The following is a 22,141-nucleotide window of genomic DNA, read 5'->3' as shown; positions in this document are numbered from 1 at the left end:
TTGTTAACTATTAGAAATGTTTCTCTTGTCTCATGGTGATCCAGATGTGTAGTTTGTTCACTGGACTTGCTACAGTCTGTCCATGTCTTTCCTGTATTGGGGAGCCAGAAATTGAAACTGCACTCCAGATGCTTCTCACCAGGGCTGAATAGAGGGAAAGGATCACCTTCCCTGCTATTCCTATTGCAGCCCCAATGTAATGATATGGTGGTATAATTAGTATAAAAGTATAAATTACATAAATGTAGAAGTGCGAAGTAGAAGTATAAAACATACAGAGGTACCAATGTAAGGGCCAGCCGTGAAGTGGGTAGAGTTGACAGCAGTATAATCTGATTTACTAATGAAAAACATAACCATATCCTTGACATGTTGAATTAGTTGGACTTCACAGTCCTCATGGCTGAGGACAGTGAGGACCCCTTCCTCCTGAGATGGAAGGATATTTTTCTGGGTGCGTACTTGCAGAAAGAAGCAATTGCTAAGGGATCCAGTCTCTAAGGTTGACTATAATCAGGTAATTAACTTGTCTGAATAAGTTAACAACCATCAGCTGGGACACTGGCTAGTATGCCAGCTGTCAGCCTGATCAAAGTGAGGGATCACAGGACTTAGTCATGTTTTACCTGTCAGTTTGTAAGATCCTCCAGGTTAGTATTCTAATGGCAACTATATCCCCCTCATCGCAGTACTTTAAGGAAGTCTATTGGACTGATATGATGCACTTTAGACAAGTCCTGTTACTTGCTGGTTTCGAGCTATGTCACCAAAATCAAACATCAGAGGAGTCTGGTTTTGCATGTGCGTGCATTGGGGGGCATGCAGACTTCAGTACAACATCGGCCATGTCTGCAAGGGACCAAAGCATAGAGTGGCAATCGGGAAGCCATTCCGGGATCCCTTGTGCTGTTTCATTACAGCACGGGATGGGGGAACAGCTTTGGTAGGGAGGTGCTCTCTGCAGAGTTGTACATCCCCTCATGTTCATATGGAGGGTAAGAAATGGACTAGGAAAGGACTGCATTACTTCTGGGGAACAGCGAAATCAACTGTTTACCTTTTTTTCCTCCCACAGTTTATTTCTCTGTAGCTGTGTTACAAGCAAGAGCCAGTATCATCTGTTCCTGGTAGGAAACCTCCATGCTCATCCTTACCATTGGCACCTGGCAAAGTTGCAGCTGAGCCTGTGAGGAGGAATTAACAGAAAAGATCTAATTCATGTTTAAAGGTAAACTTTGACCAATAATGAATAACAAGCTTGGAAGTAAGACCCGTGCTTTTGCCTAAGTATGTATCATTTAACTTGATCCTGTGTGCTTTGCTTTGCATTATTTCCACAGCAATGCAGGCAGAGTAGAAGTACAGAGATACCTTTAGCATAACTCGGTTTTGAACGTCAGCTGTCTTACTAGCATGTCTAGCACCAGCTGCTCTTGAAGCACCTGCTTTAATTTTTATTTGTTATTCAGAGAGAACATTGCCTAGAAAGCTAGAGTTCACTTTTTTCAGGAAAAAAAGAAAAAAGGCAAGTACAAGCTCCAATAGGATAGATGTTTCTGTTAGCCCTGGATTTGGCAACAAAGCCTCCCATGCCAACATTGTGTTATGCTTCACTTGAGGCAAGAAATTATCTGCTTCCTGATGGGTGTGAAGGTGGTTCTGAGCACCCTGGTAAGTACTGTTTAAAAACACAGACTGTTTAAAACTGCCAGACTGTTTAAAAACACAGGAGAGAAAATTGCACCGTAACTACAGTATTGGTTGTCAATAAAGCAAAGCTGCTAAGTTACAGTAACATCACCTCGTTCTCTCTCCTCTTCCTTCCAAAACCAACCTTCTAACTGGATGTAAAGCGGGACCATTTGCAGACAGGCACCACGGCGTGGCTGCCGGGCTTGGCTGTGCCCTGCCCTGGGTTGCTGCTGTGCTGGCCCCAGCTGGCTGTGTGTGGCCCAGGGCAGCCCCCCTCTCCTCACAGAGCCCCTGCAGGCCCCTGGCACGGTGATGCACTGGTGCCATGTTGGTTTTTGCAGCAAGATGCTGAAACAGAGCATCGCTTAGCCTTGGGACTTGTCGCCTGGACAAGGAAGTGGGAAAATGTTTGTGTTTTTTTTTCTTGTGATTGAGCTGGTATTACACAGCAACTGCTTCAGAACTTCAGAAAGCCCTGGATAGATGGGTGGGTTGGGGCTGGCATTAGGTAGAAATATTGAGTAAAAGCAGTAAAGACCTTTGTGTACACTAACTGCATTAACTAGTGCTCTAATTGCATCGGTCAGGAGAAGAGTGAAATCCTGCCAGGCCTTTCCTTTCTGCGTCTCCCAGCCAGGCCTCAGTTGGACCAAGAGTTTATAGTGCTTTTATTTGTTGCTGATTCACATCGTGGAGATGATTTCTCCATTGAAGATTGAGCTATAGAAATACTACACTAGAGGAGGTTAGATGTAGACCTGATCCTCAGCTGCGGTGTTTGTTGTACTCTGTAGAACTGGGACTTCATTTACTGGAGGAAGGCTGCTTACCTGTGATTGACTCTATGTATGACAATCAAATAGTTTATACTCGGCACCTTTATACACTTAAGCTTTTCTTTTTAAAAAGCAATGTACAGCATATTCCACGACAGTTACTTTGTGGGAGTCTTGCTGAGATTTACTGGGGCCGGGGGGGAATCCAGCACAAAAGTGAAAAGGTACTGAAAGGTCATGGTTTGTACAGGCTGGGTCTTAGCCTGGTGCAGAGTTGATTATGATGCTTCAGGAGTTCTGCAAAAAGTCATGCTGTCATTTTTCCCAGAAAGTGATGGGAGCTCAGTCTCATAATATCTCTGGAGAGGGCTTCGAGCTGTCAGTCTGGGCAGAACCATTTGACTTGCACTGGTGAACAGGAGTATAGCCATTGGATTGGGAGCAGCTTTCTCTTAGTGTGGTTGTCATTAGATTATATGGAAAAGGCACTGCTGCTGCGCTTTCTAAGAGAGGTTTTTAAGAAGTGCTCTGAAATGAAAGCTGCTGCAGAAGCTGAAAAATGTTGTCTTCTGATGCCATGTGAGACAGAGAGCATTATTTCAGAAGGAACAGGAGAAAACGTGAATTCCTTATCCAAAGGTACAAAGTGTGTGTGGTGGGTTGACCCAGCCAGCAGCTAAGCACTAACTAAACAATTCAGGTTAGTTTGTGTGGTTTCTCACAGTACGACAGGATCCATTGGTTATGAGCATGTTGTTTCTTTTTTTCTGACAATTTATTGTACAGTGAGGCCTCTTCAGCATGAGTCACCTCTTCGGGTGGTGCTCCAAAATCTCTGCCTTCTGGCTGCGGATAGGTGCAGGCCCACGGGGTCAGGGAGGAAGACATTCTTTTCGACTGCTGGCAGTGGCAGGCCAGTCTAGCCACGGGTGGAACCTTGGTGTCTGTCCGTTAGCACTTGGGGCTGGCCTATGGTGTCGGCGTGTTCCATACAAACTTCTGTGACACGGACTTCCTATGGATCTTTGGAGGACTGGTTGTTGCCCAGGTTGCTGTAAAGCATCTCCACCACTGCCAGTTGCCTCAGACGCTGGATATCTTCCTCCGCTGTGGTCCACTTGCCTTGCTAGTTGGCAAGGTCTTCCTAGAGAGGAGACTTTGCCTTCACACTCACCAGGAGCTGTCTGCAGAGATTGAGGATTGTTGTCCCTTTTCTGGTCCCTCTGCTGATTCCCCAGCCCTTGGATAGGATAATGCTGGCTGCTAATGACCCTGTCATTCGTGATTGGGCCTCAGTACCCCAGTGTGAGAGCAGCCAGGTGATAATTCCCTCACCTGTATGACAACTGTAACGTTTCTGCATAGTATGAGCATTCTGGTTACAGAGGGAAGTCTGAGAAACTGGAGGGCCATCGCAACAAGGCAGGAAACCCTGGAGGAGAAGGGGGAGTTGCCATTCTCAACTTCCCCACAAACTGGCTCGTGGAGAAGAGCAGAAAGGTGTAATTGTTAGTTGTCTCTGTGAGATGGTTCCCTGAGTACTGGGATGGCAGCAATACAAGGGCCAAATACCAGATTAGACTTGAGGCCATTGCTTTTATTATAAGTCTCCCAGGTAAGGAAAAGAATACAGCAAAGAGGAGAAGCAGGAAGCAGACATTAAGAAGCCCTGGAGTTTGCTTATCCTGGCCAGCAACTAAGCACCCACCAGCTGCTCAGTCCCTAACCCCACAGCAGGATGGGGGAGAAAATTGGAAGAGCAAAAGTGAGGAAGAAGTCATGGATCAAGATAAAGGCAATTTAATTAAAATGAAGGAAAGAGGAGGTGGGGGGGAAGGCAAGTAATGCAAAGACATTCACTCGCTGCCTCCCACGAGCAGACCGATGCCTAGCCAGTCTCCAAGCAACAGCTACTTTGGAAAGAGTCTCCTCCACTTCTATCGCTGAGCGTGACATTTACGGGGTATGGAATATCCCTTTGGTGAGCTGGGGGCACCTGTCCTGGCTGTGAACCCCCAGCCTCTAGGTGGGCAGGGTGGGAAACAGAGAAGGCTGTGATGCTGTGTAAGAGCTGTTTAGCAATGCCCAGAACATTGATGTGCTATCAGCACCATGTTAGTCACAAATTTGGAAGTTAGTAAAGAAAATGAACTGCATCCAAGCCAGACACGGTGCAATGGGGAAACTATAAATTATGGAAGTGGTATTGACAAGACAAATAAAAGAACAGATGATAAACTCTGTTGTATGTATGTTACTAAGTAAGGCAAAAAAGAGCTCTAGACTAGTCAAACATTTAAATACTTGCTAAACATCAGTGTATGAACAGTTCTGTCCTTACAGTCAATGATATGATCTCTGTGTTTTGAATGAACCATGCCTATGCTTTGCTGGATTGGAGTCTTTGAGTTGCAGAATTACTTAGAAGCTGCACATAAGAAAAAATAAAAATATGAAATGTTAAGAAACAGAAAAACATGCAGACAGTGCAAGTGATCAAGAGCTCCTAGGCTAAGGCAGAGATGAATGACAAATACTGTTTATTTTAATGTAGTAACTTGAATGTTTTAGCATTTTTATTAGTTTTGTTTGGTGCAGAGGAGAAAAATGTCATTTACAACAATTTGGCATATATTCCCAAATTCTGTTTCCTTTTCTCCTTGGCAGATGGATGCCTTCTAGCCAACCGGCGAGTCCTGCTGCTGCTGCGTGCCTGGCAGCATCTCTGGATGATCACATGACTCTTGATATGGATGCAGTCCTGTCAGACTTTGTTCGGTCCACAGGGGCAGAACCAGGTCTGGCAAGAGACTTACTGGAAGGTAAGCTTTCAGGACGCAAATATTTCCTATCTTCACAGCTTTCTTAAAGCAAGAACCGGTAATAAAAAGAGAACTTGAGCCTCTAGAAACAGACGTTTCTTAGTATTTTGGTTAGTTAAGCCAACTCTCCTAATAAGTTGACTATAGATTTTATCAGAGTAGGCGTTTTCAGCAATAGCCTTAAAAAAAAATAATAAATTCTTAGTGTTAGACTGCAGAATTTAAAATTATTAACGGTAATGTGTTAAACATAGATATCCTACCCAGGGGATGGGGCTGTAGCTTAATTTTGTCATTTCCAGCTGCCTAGAAGCAGCTGTAAATGTTTGGCTTACTGGGCAAAGCAGCTAAGTTGAGTGTGAGATGGTCTTACTGTAGAGTGAGAGAGGAACCAGAAATGTTTTTGAGGCCCAGATTAATATGCATGCCTGTTTGGAACCGGTGTGGGAGTCAAGTGGCTAGGTTGGAAAACATCTAAGAAGCTGTATCAGAAAAATAACTGAGTGTTCTTAGTAATGTTATTGTAGTTGGTGTAAGTTTATAAGCCTAAAAGTGGAAAAATAGCTTTGATTTTGGAGGCATTTTTAATGGTATTTTTTTTCTTTTTTCCATTTCTTTTGATGTGAGCTAGCCAAAAGTGTGAGGATGAAAGTTAGAAATGACTCGGTGGTATCTATGTCAATTGCTATGCAGTTCTGTGGGCTAGGTATATGCACATTGGACTTTTTCCCTGAAAGATTTTTAATTTAGTATATTTCAAGAAATTTTATGCTAAATCAAAGTAATTACTGAACAACTACAGCAGACTTCGGGGGTAAATATTGGGGTATATATTTACTTTTTGCAAAAGCAGTTTCACTTCATAGTATTTATGCTAGAAGTTCTTTGTGGGGAATACCATGAAGTTTTTCTCAGCACTATCAGGACACATTGTTGGTTATTGGGTTGATAGAAAATTGCCAAAATTTGAAAAGTGTTTCTGTATATTAGAGGTGATTTGGAAGTGTTACTTCTTTTCCTTGCTATAAAGGATAATGCATCCAAATAAATACAGAGTAGTATTTTTCTGTGTTGTACTTTTAATTTGTGGAGATGAATAAATTCACACCATACATATTAACAAAGAAATAGGGAATGAGCAATTTAATTTTCTGAACAGGCTAATAGGCATATGCGTTTAGTGCCAATTATTTCCTCCTACACAGGAATATATCAAGGTAAAATGCTTTGCTGCTAGTTCTGGACAAGAATGTGAACATTTCCTCACATGTAGTTATGGATGCATTTGGTGTAACAGCTGTTAACACTGGCTATGTCTCATTCTGTGGGTCAATAATTTATCCAGTGGTTTCTCACTTGTCTAAAAAGGACACGAAAGAGACTGCCATGCTGACACCACTGTTACTGTCCCAAGTAGCTGTCACAGTGCGCAGATGTTGCAGTGTGGAGTTAACAGGCTCTTGCTGACGGGCTGCTGTAATGTGGCTACTATCATATCATTAGAATCATAGAATCATATATTTCACTAGAATCATACATTTCCCCCAGATAAAATGCAGATAATGTCACAACCTTGTTTAGCTCAGTTTGTAGAGTGCTCACTGGGCTGTTAGGTTTGCATCTGATCTGGGGTCAGGAGGACTTCAAAGGAATTTCCCAGCAATGTTGTAGACCTTTCTTCCTGAACTCTGAAATGCACACCTGTGTTCTCCGTGCTCTGGACTCTCTGAGCAGTGCTGAAAGCCATGAGATAACTTCGTAAAGATGAAAAATATTCAGGAGGGCAATCTCCCACGTGATGGTGCACAAAGCTATTGCAAATGTCCTACACCTGGTCTTGGAATGATGATGTCAGAAAACTAACTTCAGTTAAGAATTTGAAAACAGGTGTACACATTTTGAGAAGTTTCAAGATTTGCCTGTAATTTGTATTCCTCAAACATCTGTAATAGAGAATTTTGAGTCAAACAAGATTATTTGTATAGACCTTCATTTCCATATAATCACAAGTTTTAGTTCTTATAGGACCTCATAGCCCTTCTCTCTTCCTGATCTGCTCACAAATTCTCTTCTTACTACATGCTCAGACTGAAATGTTCAAATTGTGCTTCTTATGGAAGGTTCACTTCTTTTTCAGAGCCATTTCTAATAACATTTCCTTTCTTTGACTTTTGTGGAAATTTTTTTGAATTCCACTCTTGTGTAGACAATCTGGTACGATCCCTGCAGTTTATTTCTGTTGAGCTTTGTATTGAGCAGAGTTTGTTGTCTGACCAAAACATTCTGCTTGTTGTATTTGACACACCTTTCATGAAGTGTCCATTCTTAATTTGAAATGAAGATACAGAGAGATGAAAAAGGTATTTTCACTCCTTTCATATTTTTATAAACTTTAACTTGGTTCTAATTTGTGTCTAGCTCTTTTTGCCAGCTATTAGTATCATAAAATAATAATAAAGGTGTAATTCAGTTTCTTTTCTATCTTAATTTTGATAAGCTAAATATGGATTTCCACTTTGTTTCTGTATTTTCTCTGTCATTCAAAGCAATATAGAAAGAAATGCTTTGGCTTTGTGGGTATATACCTTTCTAGTGTTACACAGAGAGCAAAGATTGCCTTTTTGCAATTACATTACATACGCTGCTGTTTGTATCCTTGGCTAAGTTTGCCTTGGTATTGCACGGGGAGCTTGTGGTCAGTCTGTGCCCACTTTGACATTCCAAAGTTAGCAATTCTAGAATTCTGTGTACTTGCTTAACTTTTATGGAGTTTGCATTTCACAGACTCAAAATCAAAGCATGAGAACTTTGCCATGTGCATCTGAAAATAGATATAAATGCTTTAAAAAGCTGCATTAAAATTAAAAAATTGGTTTGTTTTTCATAGTTCTACCTAAGAAACTCTAATAGGTCACAGATGTTATTATTAATTCAGCGATTTTTTAAATTCAACTGTGTATAAATATTGAAAACAATAAGGCCTTTTTCCAAGTTCAGTATAACAGTGGCAAGGTTTATGACTTGATTCATTTGTAAATGTTGTAGCTTGACTATTCCAAAACACTTTGGTTTTCTAAGACTTTCTTGTAAACCGGTGAATCCTGCAGAAAGGGAACAGTAAAAGGTCATTAGACATGGCTGTCACCTGCAAACCAGAAATCTGTAGGAACCTCACAGCATTCTGGTTAAAAATAAGGAAATTGGCCTGGCAAGTACTTTCTGAGACTTTCCCAGGTCTCCATTAACTAGTTGTCCTTATGCCTCAGGAACTTTTACATCAAGCACTCTAGATCTGCATTGCTGCCATTCTTTTCAGTGGGTAGGGCTTACAACTAGAGAAGGTGTGTTTTCAGCGTGTTTTCTGGACCAGCCAGGTTACATTCATCATTCTTTTCAGTTACAAGAATAGCTTTTTATCAACACTGATAAAATTCTTAGCTACTATTATGGCTGAGTTATTAAAATTGGAAGCACTATTCTGTCAGCTTGGTTATGATTACAAGACTTTTTGTTTAGGACTCCAGGGAAGGTGCTTGCTTGATAGCAATTTGTACCTTCTTCTCTAGTCTTACAGAGACTTTGAAGTAAACACCCAGTGGGAAATACCTTTTGAGAGCCTGGCCATCTACAGATAAGTGTCTTCAAATTCATGGCATTTCTGAGACATCATTAATCCTGATGTTTTTATGTTAATAATTAAGAGACAAGTAAAGGATAATTAATGTATCCCTATGGAAATAAAAGGACACCAAAAAATGTTTGCTGACTGTACCAGATAATAAATAACTGTGCCTTGAGGAGAATATATGAGCACCACATATGTCAGCAAATTACAGAGTAGGTAGAATGACTGTGACAGTTGCTCGGCTCTCTGAGTAGCATTTGACTCTGAGGACATGGAAACTGGATCTGATATTACATATTGAGATGGTTCAGGAATCAGTTAGGCTTGAAGCAGATCACTCTGTATCAAAAACATCTCCTAGAGACCCGAGATTTTGTCTCTATGCTTTCAAAGACTATAGGAGTTGGGGGGGATGTCACAAACAAAAACAGATTTATTCAGCCAACCTGCCTGAAAATGTTCTGTGTAATTAAGACCTACACTGTCTTCATATGATTAGCCTTGTCTGTGGGAATTAGAAATCTAGAAAAGCACCATATTCTGTTATGTTCACTTACATGTATAGTGTTGTAGCAAAACGCTGCACCAGAACGAAGTAATCTGTCCCCCCAATCTTCAGTACTTGGGAACTCTGCCTCTGTTGCTGTTTGATTGTACAGGTCACCAATACCACGATTTCAGGTCTCTGGTTTTGGTGCTAACTTGCCTTTCTGCCACTGTATTTTTCAGTGCTTAGTGCTTGATCACCGAAAGCATGTCCTGAGCCTTTAATTTCATTCAGAGGTACACTCCTCATTCACTGATGTACATCAGCGTAAATGATTCTGCTTAAGCACTAGTAGTTGCATTCTATGAGAATAATGATGCTCACTACTGACTTTAATAGCCAGCTTTTCCTCTTAACGTGTCTGCTGCAGCATAGGGATGATCTATGAGGCGATTTACCTTAGATATAAGAATGGATTTTTAAGAATGTAAGAAGTCTGTGGAAAAAATTTATCGTACTTCCTGTTTTCCTTTCTGATTCTAGTTGAAAAGAAGAGAAATCAATGATCTGAAATAGTCTTTTACTTCCATTGTGCCGGGAGCATGCACTTGCCTTGTGCTGCTACATGTATGAAAACAAAAATAATTGGAGAAGTTTTCATGGCTGTCTGGTCTAAAACTCTAATGTTGACCTTCTGTATTGACAGACCTTCTGTGTAGGTGTGGAGGAACTAGAAGATCACAAATAAATCAGTTATCATATTGTTAGCTTTCCAGAAGCAGCAGGTGAATAGCAACGATCACTTGGTTAATACGGAGGACTCTTTAAGGGATAAGGGAAAAGGCATAGGTTGAAATATGTTAAAATGTCAACAGTATAGACAACTATCAGGAACTGAGGGATTTGTGAAATTCAGTGGCAATAATAACACAAATATAAAATAAGAAAGATACCAAACTGCATCAAAAATAGTATATTTAGCTAAAAAGCTGTGCTTTTACTTGTATAAATGGTTTCATTCATTTATATAAATGATAACTTTCAGCATTTATTTGTATAAATGATGATACCTTTGTTTTTCTGCTTGACTGTTTAATGGTGAAGTATAACAGAGATATATAAAAGTAATTGGGGTTTATTTCCAGCTTTATGTAGAGCTTAATTGAAGTAATAAATGTGGAGTTCAGCTAACAGGAATCAGGAGATTGACTTCCTAGTCAAGAAATGTCTGTGGTAAAGGTTACTGACCCCATGGAAGTTGAGAGATGCAGTAGATAGATGGTCTCCCTCTGAGAATAGTGTATATAAGCAGAATTCAAAGAAAAGCATGTAATTAATGGAGAGAGAAATTTACAGTACTGTCATGGGGTTGTACAAAACCAACTCCCCCAAAATAGCCTCCTATTCTCTCCCTCAGACGGTTCCTTTTATAAGTCTCTTGTGGAAGGCTTGGGAAAGGGAAGAAGAAGCTGAGCAGCTATCAATGTCTTGTTACACAGAGATCAAAACGGTTATTTGCAGCTGTCTGCTCTGCTTTGAGTGAGTTTGCATTCTAGCCGAAAAAGAGAAAATGGTAACAGAATGTCCTTGCTGCATTATTTTATTTGATAACCAAACCTAAATTTCATTTTAAATCCTACGGTCTAATATTAACCTAGTTTTGCATATAAGCTTTTCAGAAGGAATACAGCTGATCTAAAATTCCTCTTGCTGTGTGCCTGTTAGTATTTCTGTTAATCTGCATCATGCCAAATAGGAAGAAATGATGGGATTTTACCTGACCTTGTGGGTTGCTTTATTAGCAGAACAGACTTCCTTACAGGGGAAAGAAGGCGATGGTGGACTTCGCGTCTTAAATGGCTGTCAAGTTGGGGGAAGTTTCTATCATTGTCCATTGGTGTAGTGGCACAAAATGAAGATCATTTTATGTTAATGAAAACGAACAATCAGTTAATAGTCTGGAAGGAGAGAAGTTGGTTACTATTTCTCCGAGCCTTTCTAGCCTATCCATCTTTCCCTTTTGACTTGTAGGTTTAATAAATAATTGTTGTTATCCAGTAAAAGAGCTCCTAGGAGCTAGGAATAACTGAAGAGGTAAAAAGCTTTTGCAGTTGAAAGGTGTATTAGTGTATTCTGTAGCCACTTCTTGTTTCCTGGAATTACGTTTTATTTGTTTTTACATTACTTATAACTTTGCCTTGTACCTGTAATCCAAATTCTAAATATCTGGAGAGAGTCCTATGAAAAAACTTCCTATAAAATTGTGAGGGTAAAATGCCAGAACTCCTCTAGTTCAGAACAGTTCTTGTAACTTCACCAGCACATACACCTGGAAACATATGCTGCATTAAAAAGATGGAAGTTGGTCATGGTTCAGCTGAGACATTTAAGGGCTCCCACGTGTAGATTTGGTCAAGGTATTAGAATGATTGAACAGTGTTGCCTGTTGTATAAAGGTAATAATTTTGCCTTTTGGTCCTAAATAAGATTGAAGATCTCATAATTATTGGCAATTATGAATCCTGTCTCCCAGCAGCATCTCACAAAACACCCAGGTATACAAGTACTCAGGGAGAAGTCCTGTCTGTGGCAAAATACACTAGCAGTGCTCAGCTTTTAATTCCCATTGTGTCAAAGGTGAACATGTTCCATTTCCTTAAAAATACAGGGTATTACAAGCACAGAAATTAACATCAAACCTAGACAGGACAAAGTTGAGACAGATAGGGAAAGGAAGAATTTTAAAGTGTTTTCTGTGTTTTAGAGAGCTAAGTCAGTTCACAGCCTTCAAGCCTTTTTGAATTCTCTTGTGAAATTGAATACCCATGTAACTCAAGGAGCAAAAACTGTTCTCTTGCTGCAGTTGACCACATATTGGTCCATCTTGGGCATATCGTTGTTCATGAGGTGTTCTTAATGTAGAATTCTCACATTTCTCCTCTCAGCCTTGCAGCCAGCACTTTCAGCTAAGTGAAATTTTCCTAATTTTCCTAATTTTCCTGCATTCTTGAAAGGAGGACAATGACGTAGAAATTAATAGTTTTACTTTTTACCATGCTTAAATGCTCAAAGTCTAAGCTGAAGGATGGCACAGAACACTGATGGAGTAAGAGCCTTGATTTTGTACTTAAAACTGCTTTATACAGTCTGCCAAATACTGGATTTATGTCTGGTTATTTGTGAACATCTCAGACTGTATCTCTGTGCAGGTCATTTGTGTCCCCATAAGGGGAAGGACAGCATGAATCACGCATTCCTGCTGAAAGCTCACGTGCCTGTTAATTGGTTTGTTACCAAGCCACAGTACAGTCTCATGTGAAATGCTGGTTGAGAATCATGGCATGGGCTAAAAGAGATGCTGTTGCTCCCACCTCACAGCTGATACTTCCCATTTGTGGGACAGCTGCTGTTCCAAGAACACCTCTGCATACCATGGTATGGGATATTTGGGATTATGAGAGTCACAAAGTAGTGACTCTGCAGTAGTTTTTGAAATGATCGGGATGCCATTGAAAACAGGATTTGTCTGCCAGCAAGGCAGTTCACAGCCTTCAACCCTGTTTTGTAGGCAGGGAGGCTTTGTTTGATTATTGTTGTTATTATTTTTATTAATAGGGAGTTGGTTCAGTGGGAGCTTTGCATTAGTGTTAGTAATACTGGGATTGTGATTTTTTTCAACTTCATGAGTAAATTATATGCACAGTGACAGTAAAACGTTTAAGAAATGCTGGCAAAAATGTTACATTTTTGGTACCATTTCTCCAGTCATCGTCATCTTGTTTTCTAAATGCTGTTGCATTTACATGTGATTTTTCATTAACTACAACAAAAAACTGGCATTGAATGTAAAGTAGATGGGCAAATACTGTATTTGATTAGAATGGTTATAAATCCCAGAAGGTGTGTTCACTTCAGTTTTACTGCCATTTTGCTAAAATACTAATTTTGCTTTCTTATATTTGTTATTTTGAAAAACAATGCTCTCTCTTCCTCATAGCTTAGTTCAGCATCGTCTTTTTGTGCTTCTACAGACCTCATTTTTATTTTCGTAAATACAACATCTGTAATTTTTTTCAAGTCACTTTCTCTCTGAGCTGTGTAGCATTTTGGCTTCTTTTTTATTGTTTTGTGAAAGTTTCACATTCATTCTTACTGGATGTTTTTATTGCTTTTGCTTCTTAGATATAGGCACTAGCAGTTCTTGAGCTGTCAACACAGGCTGCATCACAATTTGTTTAACTACCTCTAACCTCTCCCTTCCCCTTCCGCATCCTTTTTCTTATATGTTTTTGGTCTTGATAGGGACTTAGACTGCGTTTCCTGCCCTTTTTAAAATTTCCTTTGTGAAGTCCTGCATGTGTGTTGTTGCAGGTTGGCCTTCACTGTGGTCCTTCCTATTTAGATCTTTCCTTCTCAGATTGCATCCTTTCTGGCGTGTTGTTTATCATTGTACCAAGAATTGCTGGTGACCTTTCAAATGTTCTTTTTAACATATTGGAGTAGGAGGATATTTGAAAGCTGTGGGTGTGGCTTTGTAATTGCATGCTTGCTATTCCTACTAATTAATGATGAGTGTCCTCTCCTTCTCTGATGACTGTTTTTAAGAATTGAAAGAAAACGAATTTATTAACTGTTGCAATGCCACTAAGTGATGCCATTTTAGCAAAAATAAAAAAGCAAAAAAAAAAAAAACAAACCCAAAGCCTGAGTAACAGCACATCACTCAGGTCTTGCCACCTGAATTTTATTACCTGAAAAACATCAAATCTAGTAACAGTGCAACTAGTGTTGGCTGCTGAACGGGTGCCTGATCTTTGTTAGTAAAGCCTGTCAGGTGTGATCTGACAAAGCATGTGCTTAACTCGGAGCAAGCAAGGATTACTCACGTAAAGCATTAAGAGGTCTCTTTGTCCTCACAGCACAACGGAGCTGAAGACTTGACTGGAGAAAGACTACGTAAAAAAAAGAAATAGATAACGGACACTTTTTCTCCATTCATGATTTCTGGGCCAGTTTTAATTGTGGAAAAATAAGGGTGAATAAAGATGTCTAAACACTGTGAACACTACCACAAAGCCTGAGTGATGCTAGTTCTATTAACTTTATGAAGGAGAGTTCTAAAAAAATCAGTAGGTAATATTGTTGAGCCAATGCAATGGAAAACTCCAAGGTTTCTAGTGCTTTTCTTTCAGATTTCAGTTTTCAAGCTGATCAGATTATTGAAATGCAGGGTGAGATGGAAATAAATTTACTAATAGAAAGAAATCAGGACTTTGTCAGGAAGTCACTCAAACTTTTCCAAGGAGCTTTGAAATTAAAAACAAACAAAAAACCTCACCAACCTCTGTTATTCAGTTGGATTGTTTTATCAAAAATCTGTGCAAAAAGTAATGTTTAAAATCCTACTTAATTAAATTTCTAAGTTGTCTGTACACAATTCACTCTCTTCCACACAGGTTTTATTAGTTTGTTCAGTGATTTAGACAAAAATCTATTTTTGAATGTGAAATTTTTAATAACAGTAAAGAATGTAAAAGGAGGTGACACAACTGAGAGACAGTCAGTATGTCTGAGTGTGGTCAGTGCGCTAGAGAAAAGCGTAAGGTCATATCAGCCCCTGAAAATGGAAATGCTGAAGCATTGCAAAAAATACAAGCAAACGTTCAGCAGTGGATGGGTGCAGAAGGCTGCAGGTTCTGTAGAAGTAAATAATAAAAACAAAACAAGAACACATTCAAAAAAAGAAAAGGAAATAAGATATAAGAAAAATAAAATAGAAAAAAAGGTTCACATCTTTGCCCATTTGCTGTGTACTTTCAAGGTGTTTATCAACTGCATTTTTGTTTGGGGAGGAGCAGCTGTAAAATGTTTTATCCAAGGAAACCTCTCTTTCCCTGCTGATGCTCTAAGTGGGAATGATTTCTCGTTGAAGTTGATGTTTTACGCGCACGGGGAGATGTTTCCAGGTTCCAAGCCTGGTGACATACAGACATGAGCAGAATGTCTTTTTGCTGTTTGGCAGGCAAAAACTGGGACCTGACAGCCGCTTTGAGTGACTATGAGCAGCTCCGGCAGGTGCACACCGCCAACCTGCCGCAGGTGTTTAACGAGGGCAAGCACTGCAAGCAGCCAGAGCCAGAGCAGCCCCCTCAGGTGACAAAGGCTGAGCGGCCCTGCCTGCAGAGGCAGGATGACATTGCTCAAGGTAAGAGCTCTTCTTGGGGGCTTCTGTGGGCAAGCAGCTTTCTAGCTTGTCTGCTGGTGAGTTGTGCTTGTCTGCGGGGAGCTGGAAGTCATCGTCCTTCAGGCTGTGAGCTGTGTTACTGTGATGGGCTTTGCAGTGCTGCTGCTGGACCCTGTGTTCCACATTTCACTTGTCATGAACTTCTCCTCAGCTCTGCAAATTACGTTTTTAATGAGCGATTCAAGTACAAAAATGCATTGTTCCTAAGCAGTCCTGTGGTATGCATAAAGAGAGTTAATAAGAGGGTGTCAAAGACCGCTACTGTATGTAGTTTTCTGTGCTTCATGAGACCAAAAAAGGTTAATAATAATAATAAATTTTTAAATTGGCATTTCAACCTTTGCATTCTTTTTCACAGTATGTGAGTAGTGTGTATGAAATCTATGAATTTCAGCTCTAAAATCTTGTTCTTTTATGGTTTTCCAGAAGAAAGAACAGCCCCACTCAAGTCCCACCAAATAGAAATTTAAACCTTAAGAAGAAAAATGAGCCAGCTACCTCTAGCAGTTGATTTCCAGTACAGCATGATAAGCATTAGAATTTACTTTCTTGCGTGCAGTTCTTTTATAGGTTTTATTGCAGACCCCTATTTTGCTCAGACTGTTGGAATGCATTTCTTTTTCATACTAATTTATCAAGGAACTGTAGTTTGCACTAAAGTAAATCTAAAGGCCTGACAGCTTCTCATGTAGGGACGTAATAGCACTACCTTGGTGATTTCAGTAGGGCTTTCTATGCAGTCGTTAGAAGGAAGAGAAAGTCTTCCCTTTTTCTCCCAGCTCTTGCCTTCTGTTAAACAAGAAATGGCATCAGTTATTACAAGTACCAGCGAAGCTTTATTTTAAATAGAAAACTTCCACCAGTAGAAAAGGAACTGCAGTGCTTCTTATGACTCCTAAAAGTGTGAGTTAATACAGATAAAGGGAGGAAGAGTAGCACGCTGTAGTTGATAAAGCTGTTTGCTTCCGTCTTCATTAGGATCTAACTCACTCAAAAAACCCATATTATTAAACTTTCAAGTCTTGCACAGAAATGTCTATTTGATATTTTTGTCTATAGTAGGCAGCGTGGTGTAAGTCTGGCTTTAAACATCTGGACTGACAGTAAATTTGCTACCACCTTGATGCGTAACTGAAGTCCTTCATGACTTCTTCATGATCTTTGAGCCATCTCTGACTAAAGCTCCGAAACTGGAGTGAGGAGAATGTTCTGGGAGGAGCAGTGAAGGGAAAGGAGGATCTTGTGATGGACCAGTTTAGGTAAATCTCCACTGTTAAGGATGGATAGAGTGAGTACAAGTTGTTGGCAGGCCTAAGGTCAGTCTCTTTGAAGCACAGAAAGGCAACAGGACTATGGTTCTAAGGAGTGCCACTCCTCAGGTGCAGAAAGAAACTTTATGCTCAATGTTAAACTTCTGAGAGAGAAGACCAGTAGCATTTGATGAACATAAATCCCAAGCGGGTACAAAATGTTCATTTCAGTTTTAAAATATATAAACAGGAGTACGGGCCAGAAACTAAACAGAGGGAAACTTCCTCTGGGCATCTGAGGAAATGCTCTAGCAGTGGTTTCTGCATCACTGTGAAATGATACCCCAGAACAACTGGGTGGAGTTTTTGTGTGATGAAGGAAATGTGCTGGCATAAGGACAGCACATGGACTCAATGAACAGAAACGTTTCAGTCCCTGCAGAGAACACAGAGTAATATAAATATCCTTTAATTAGGCTACTTCATGGTGTTGGCCAAAACACGTAGCAAAAGAAGGAAAAGGCTTGCATCTTGCATCTTATAAGCCACTTTTATTGTAACTTTTAAATAAACTTCTTAATCCAAAAGTTAAACTGCTTCCACGGAATTAGAGCTGTTCCATGGAAGCTTTACAGTACAAAAGGAAAAAAGGCAACTATTCCTCCTTAATGAATTGTCATCAGTTTATGCTTATCAGCTAACAGAAGCAGATGTTAGCTGAAGGCATTACCCCACGCACAACAAAAAAAGTTGTTGCTCTCAGGTACCAATTTAATGTTTTGCAAAATATGATGCTTTCACTTGATTGCAGAATTGGAAATACTCTTTTTCGTAGATGAATATTCTACACATTACAGTTAATCTTGTTGTTTTATAAAATAAGAATTAAATTACCGATTCAAATCAAACCATAATCTCGTTCACCCCCCACTTGTAGTAGGCAGTTTGTCAGACAAAAACCGAGCAATGTTACAATTTGTCTATTTAAAAAATGAAATTGCTTTCTGAAGTTTAACTAATTCCCTTTAAAATTGCTATCTGAAACCTTTTACTTGTTGTAATAGTTCTAATCCCTTTGTATTACTAAACCGTACAGTGTGTCTGTAGTTTGTTACAAGTTTTATAGTTTTCCCATGTTCAAAAATATTTCTGTCAGTTTTAACTGAATGATTTGTAGTTTAAACACTTGCAGAGTGTTAATGTAGTACGTGAGTTTTTCTGTTACCCATTTGGTGGTACCAGCACTGAGGACATGCAGTAAACTAAAATTACACAATAGTAGTATTTTGTCCCTTTAACATTACAATGCTTATTTTGCTTTATCAACCCATTATTGGCTGTTCCATATATGGCATATGTCAGCAAAGAAGTTCAGGAAATCACAAGACATTAGATCAGTTGTTTTAGATAAAATATTCTTTTATACTAGACTTGCTATTTTCATTGTTCTTCTTGAACTGTGTATTGTTCCTTGGATCAGGATTGCAAAAAAACAAACAAAAAAACCACAAACCGCATGCCTAAAAACTGAGTTTGTCTTAAGTTCAGCATAATGATGAAAAATTTGTGTTCAGATAGACTGTCCTGAGATTAAAACAGCGTGGCACTTGATATGAAGTGATTGTAGGGTGCTGTATTTTACATTCACAAGTCAATCAGTTAATGCTTTGAACTCTCAAATTATCATCCATCTGCCAGTAAATGATACATCTGATACATCTTTGGAAACATAAAAAAACTTTCCAGCTTTTTTTTAATAGAAGTGGTCATCTTTCATGTCCTTACTGTTTGTCTATTTTGCTGGAAGAGTAAAGTTCATCTATGACTTGCCATAGGGATTTGTAATAACAACTAAGTAATCCTTTGCCATAGTGAAATAACCCCAAAAAAGAAACAAACAAGAAGCAGAATACATTCCTAAGTGAAATGAATAGGCATTCACCAGACTTTTGATGCTGAATGGTTTTCAGTGTAGTCTCACAGGCTGTATCATCCTTCTGGTTTCTTTACAGAGAAGCGGCTTTCCAGAGGCATTTCTCACGCCAGCTCAGCCATAGTCTCTCTTGCTCGATCACATGTAGCAAACGAGTGCGGCAATGAACAGTTCCCTTTGGAGATGCCCATCTACACATTCCAGCTACCAGACCTTAGCGTGTACAGTGAAGATTTCAGAAGCTTCATTGAACGTGACTTAATTGAGCAGGCTACAATGGTTGCTTTGGAGCAAGCAGGTGGGTAAGGACTTCAGATGTCAGCAGCTGGGCAATCTGACATTTGCTTTGATGTTCTTAATGATGCCTCATTTCTGGAGTTCGTGCGTTCCGCATGGGAAAATAAATGTCAGAGACTAAAAGAAATCAGTCTGCTCTGCAAAATGACAAGTACCCTGATCCTCTATTTCTCTTAAAGCTTTATAAAGAAAACTGTCAAATCAGCTTAATAAAACAAAGATGGTGTGGGAGGAAGGAAAGGAGGGACTGATAGGGAGGTCGGGCAGTAGAAAAAGGCGAGTGGTCAAGGGGGCTCGTGCTTCTAGTGCTCAGGAGGAAATCACATTGCAGTGACTAACAAAGGAAACATCTTCAAGTTCTATTGTAGCTTGAGAAACATTTTTCAGTATACATCTTACATATTATTGGTTCTGTAAGAAGGAACTGAAGATCGTGAAAGTAATATTTCATTATTGCCATGAAAAAAGTGAAATTCTGATTTTAATTCAGATTTATTAGTAAAGTTTTAAGTCATTTTGAAAGATTTAAAGAAAATGTATTTAAAATTAATATTATCTGTGCCCCAGGAAATAGAAAATTTATTTTCGAACCATGGAATGAACATATCTGTATGGTGAACGTTCAGTGTATTCACTGAAATATTGACTCTGTTTTTAAAATGGTGTAACTAAATGCGTCTAAGCCTGCAAGAGTGAAACTTGCAGAGAGACCACAGATCAGAGGATGGAGATGTGTGATATAATTTAGGGACTGGATGATACAGGGACAGATGCATTGGTCCAAAAAATCTCATGTGGACAGGTGTGGTAGGACTGAGATTCTGGGAGGGGTAGCTTGCATGCTAGGAGATGGGAGGATGGACAAACTTGACAAATACAGAACAAAAGGAGATAGAAAGGAGAGGGTTAGGTTTTTGGTCTGCAGCCAGTAGTCAGTGCTGTTTTTTGTCTCAGAACATCAGACTCTGAAATGCAGCTGTCCAGGATTTGCTTCATAAGCAGATCAGGCATTTAATGTAGAAAAGACAGGTAAGGAAGTGGGGAGCAGCAGTCTTATCTCCTAATCTTGTGTCTGAAACCACTGCAACAGGTGAAAAGCAGGAACATTTATAAGATTACACCACTGAAAACTACTGAGAATTTCCTGCCTCTGGGCATTCCTCTCAAATCTCTCTGACAATTAGAATGAATTATTAATTTCTTCACATTACTTTAATTGGGGCAGTACTATGATTCACACTAGAGAAGTCCTTCTGTTGACTATTTATAAAATATTATGAAAGTGGGAAAAATCAGCAACTGTTTTGCTCCTGACACTGGTTAGTGCACTGAGTGAAGCCTGCGAGTCCCCCCATTATTATTTGTTTTGTGAAGGTGGCTTCTTCCGAGAGCCTCTGGAAAGCTGAAGAGGAGGCTGTTTTGACCGTTGTGCTTGCAGTTTTGATCACAGGTATTCTTGTAACCTCTGTGGACTTAATTTACTTGTGTGAGCATTTCATTCAAGTAAATTAGAACTTCTGGGAAACAGTTCTTCAGTTCAAGTTAGTTAAACAGAAACTGAATATTAAAAAAAAAAGTTTAAGACTACATGTAAACAACTGACTTGTCTCTATTTAAGACATGCAAATATTTTTTCCTTTTATTTCATGCCTATTATAGACATACTATCTGAAATGAAGAACGTGAATTAATAAGAGACGTTCAGCATGAGACATTTTGTCTCCTACCAACAGAGGGCCCAGTTTGACTATGCTTTGGTCATTTACATCAAAATATTTGTGGATAAGGTGCATTCCCAGCAAAGGGCCAAAATCTATTAAAAAAAAAAAAAAAGAAAAAAAGAAAAAAGAGAGATGAAGATGAAGAAAACAGGACTTGAAGCTCTTGAAGCTTTAGTAGCTAAGGCTGGAGATACTGTTAAAGGAAAAGAGATGTGTGTGCTTCTGTTCTGGTTTAAGGGCATGAATTTCAATAGGAGGAAAAAAAAGTTGATTAGGCAAGAGAAGGAGGAGCTTTGTTAGGAACACAGAGTAGCTTACTATTCACAAACATAGCAAAGGTACTATTAATAGACTAGCACATTTTGTCTGAAGTGCCCAAATGAGCTGGGTGTCTATTAAAAAAAAAAAAAAAAATTAAATTCTCTTTTTAGATGCCCAGGCTCTTGCTGCCATTGTATCTATATGTAAAAGGATGTTCAGGTTACTTCCTACCTGTACAGAAACTGAGCAAAACTCCTGTTCTGCTCAGTAACGCTGTGTCAGATTAGCAAGGAAAGATCCAGTAAAGGCAGAAAGAATGCTTTACCTACTCTCTGCTGCTGCAGTGTATGCTTTACTATTTACAGGATTGCTTTCTGATTTTTTTTCTCTTAGACATCAGGATTCACAGTGCACTCGTAAGACTATTTGGGGCTTTTGTGCATCATATAAACTCAGTTGGTCATTATTGCCTGGAATGAGGCCAGGCTGCAGGGTGTATGCAGGCTGATCTGGATGCTCTTGCAGCAGTCAGGGTAGTTCTTTCATGGAGGATGGCTTGGGTGGTGATAATCTTAAATGAGGTCTGTGTGAAAGGAATTAGATAATTCCAAATATTTTGCTGCAGGAAGTTGATTTCCTTTACACACACGTGTTCCCCGTGTGCAGTTAATGTGTAGCCTGACAGATTATGAAAACTGCTTGGCTGGATGGGAGGTACTGATAAAGCACAAAACTGTTGTACTGATAAGTTCAGAAATCCATAACGTAGGCAGCGGGGTGGCTACAATAAGTGGTCTAACACAGGGTTTGTTCTGAACAGAAAAAAAAAAGTTCTATTGCTCTGCTGAAATGTAACTATAAATATTAAACTATATGAACTTGAAAACTAATTTTTACGAAGTATGTAATATGCTGTGGTCAAAATAAACAGTAATATATTGCCTGGGTTTTACTTTCCCAGAAACAAATACCTCAAATTTCTGGAACTGCTTAATTTCAAACTGTTAAAAATTAAGCGTTGATTTAAAAAAAG

General features: G+C 39.4%; 1 protein-coding gene across 19 annotated transcripts in view; it reads left to right on the top strand.

Annotated features, from left to right (window-relative positions):
- OTUD7A (OTU deubiquitinase 7A) overlaps positions 1-22,141 on the top strand; it is a 149,752-nt gene that overhangs the window by 105,528 nt on the left and 22,083 nt on the right. For all 19 annotated transcript variants that reach the window (XM_080608063.1, XM_080608065.1, XM_080608064.1 and 16 more), the window contains 4 exons: positions 1,076-1,228; positions 5,136-5,290; positions 15,425-15,607; positions 18,909-19,127. In XM_080608063.1, coding sequence (XP_080464189.1) covers positions 5,140-5,290; positions 15,425-15,607; positions 18,909-19,127 — 553 coding nt within the window. In that variant the 5' untranslated portion in view covers positions 1,076-1,228; positions 5,136-5,139. The remainder of the gene's footprint in view (positions 1-1,075; positions 1,229-5,135; positions 5,291-15,424; positions 15,608-18,908; positions 19,128-22,141) is intronic.

The sequence above is a fragment of the Anser brachyrhynchus genome (assembly GCF_964034855.1).
Source record: "Anser brachyrhynchus genome assembly, chromosome: 11".
NCBI lineage: Eukaryota > Metazoa > Chordata > Aves > Anseriformes > Anatidae > Anser > Anser brachyrhynchus.
Note: the sequence above shows the minus strand (reverse complement) of the source record. Positions and strands in the feature narration are given on the sequence as shown.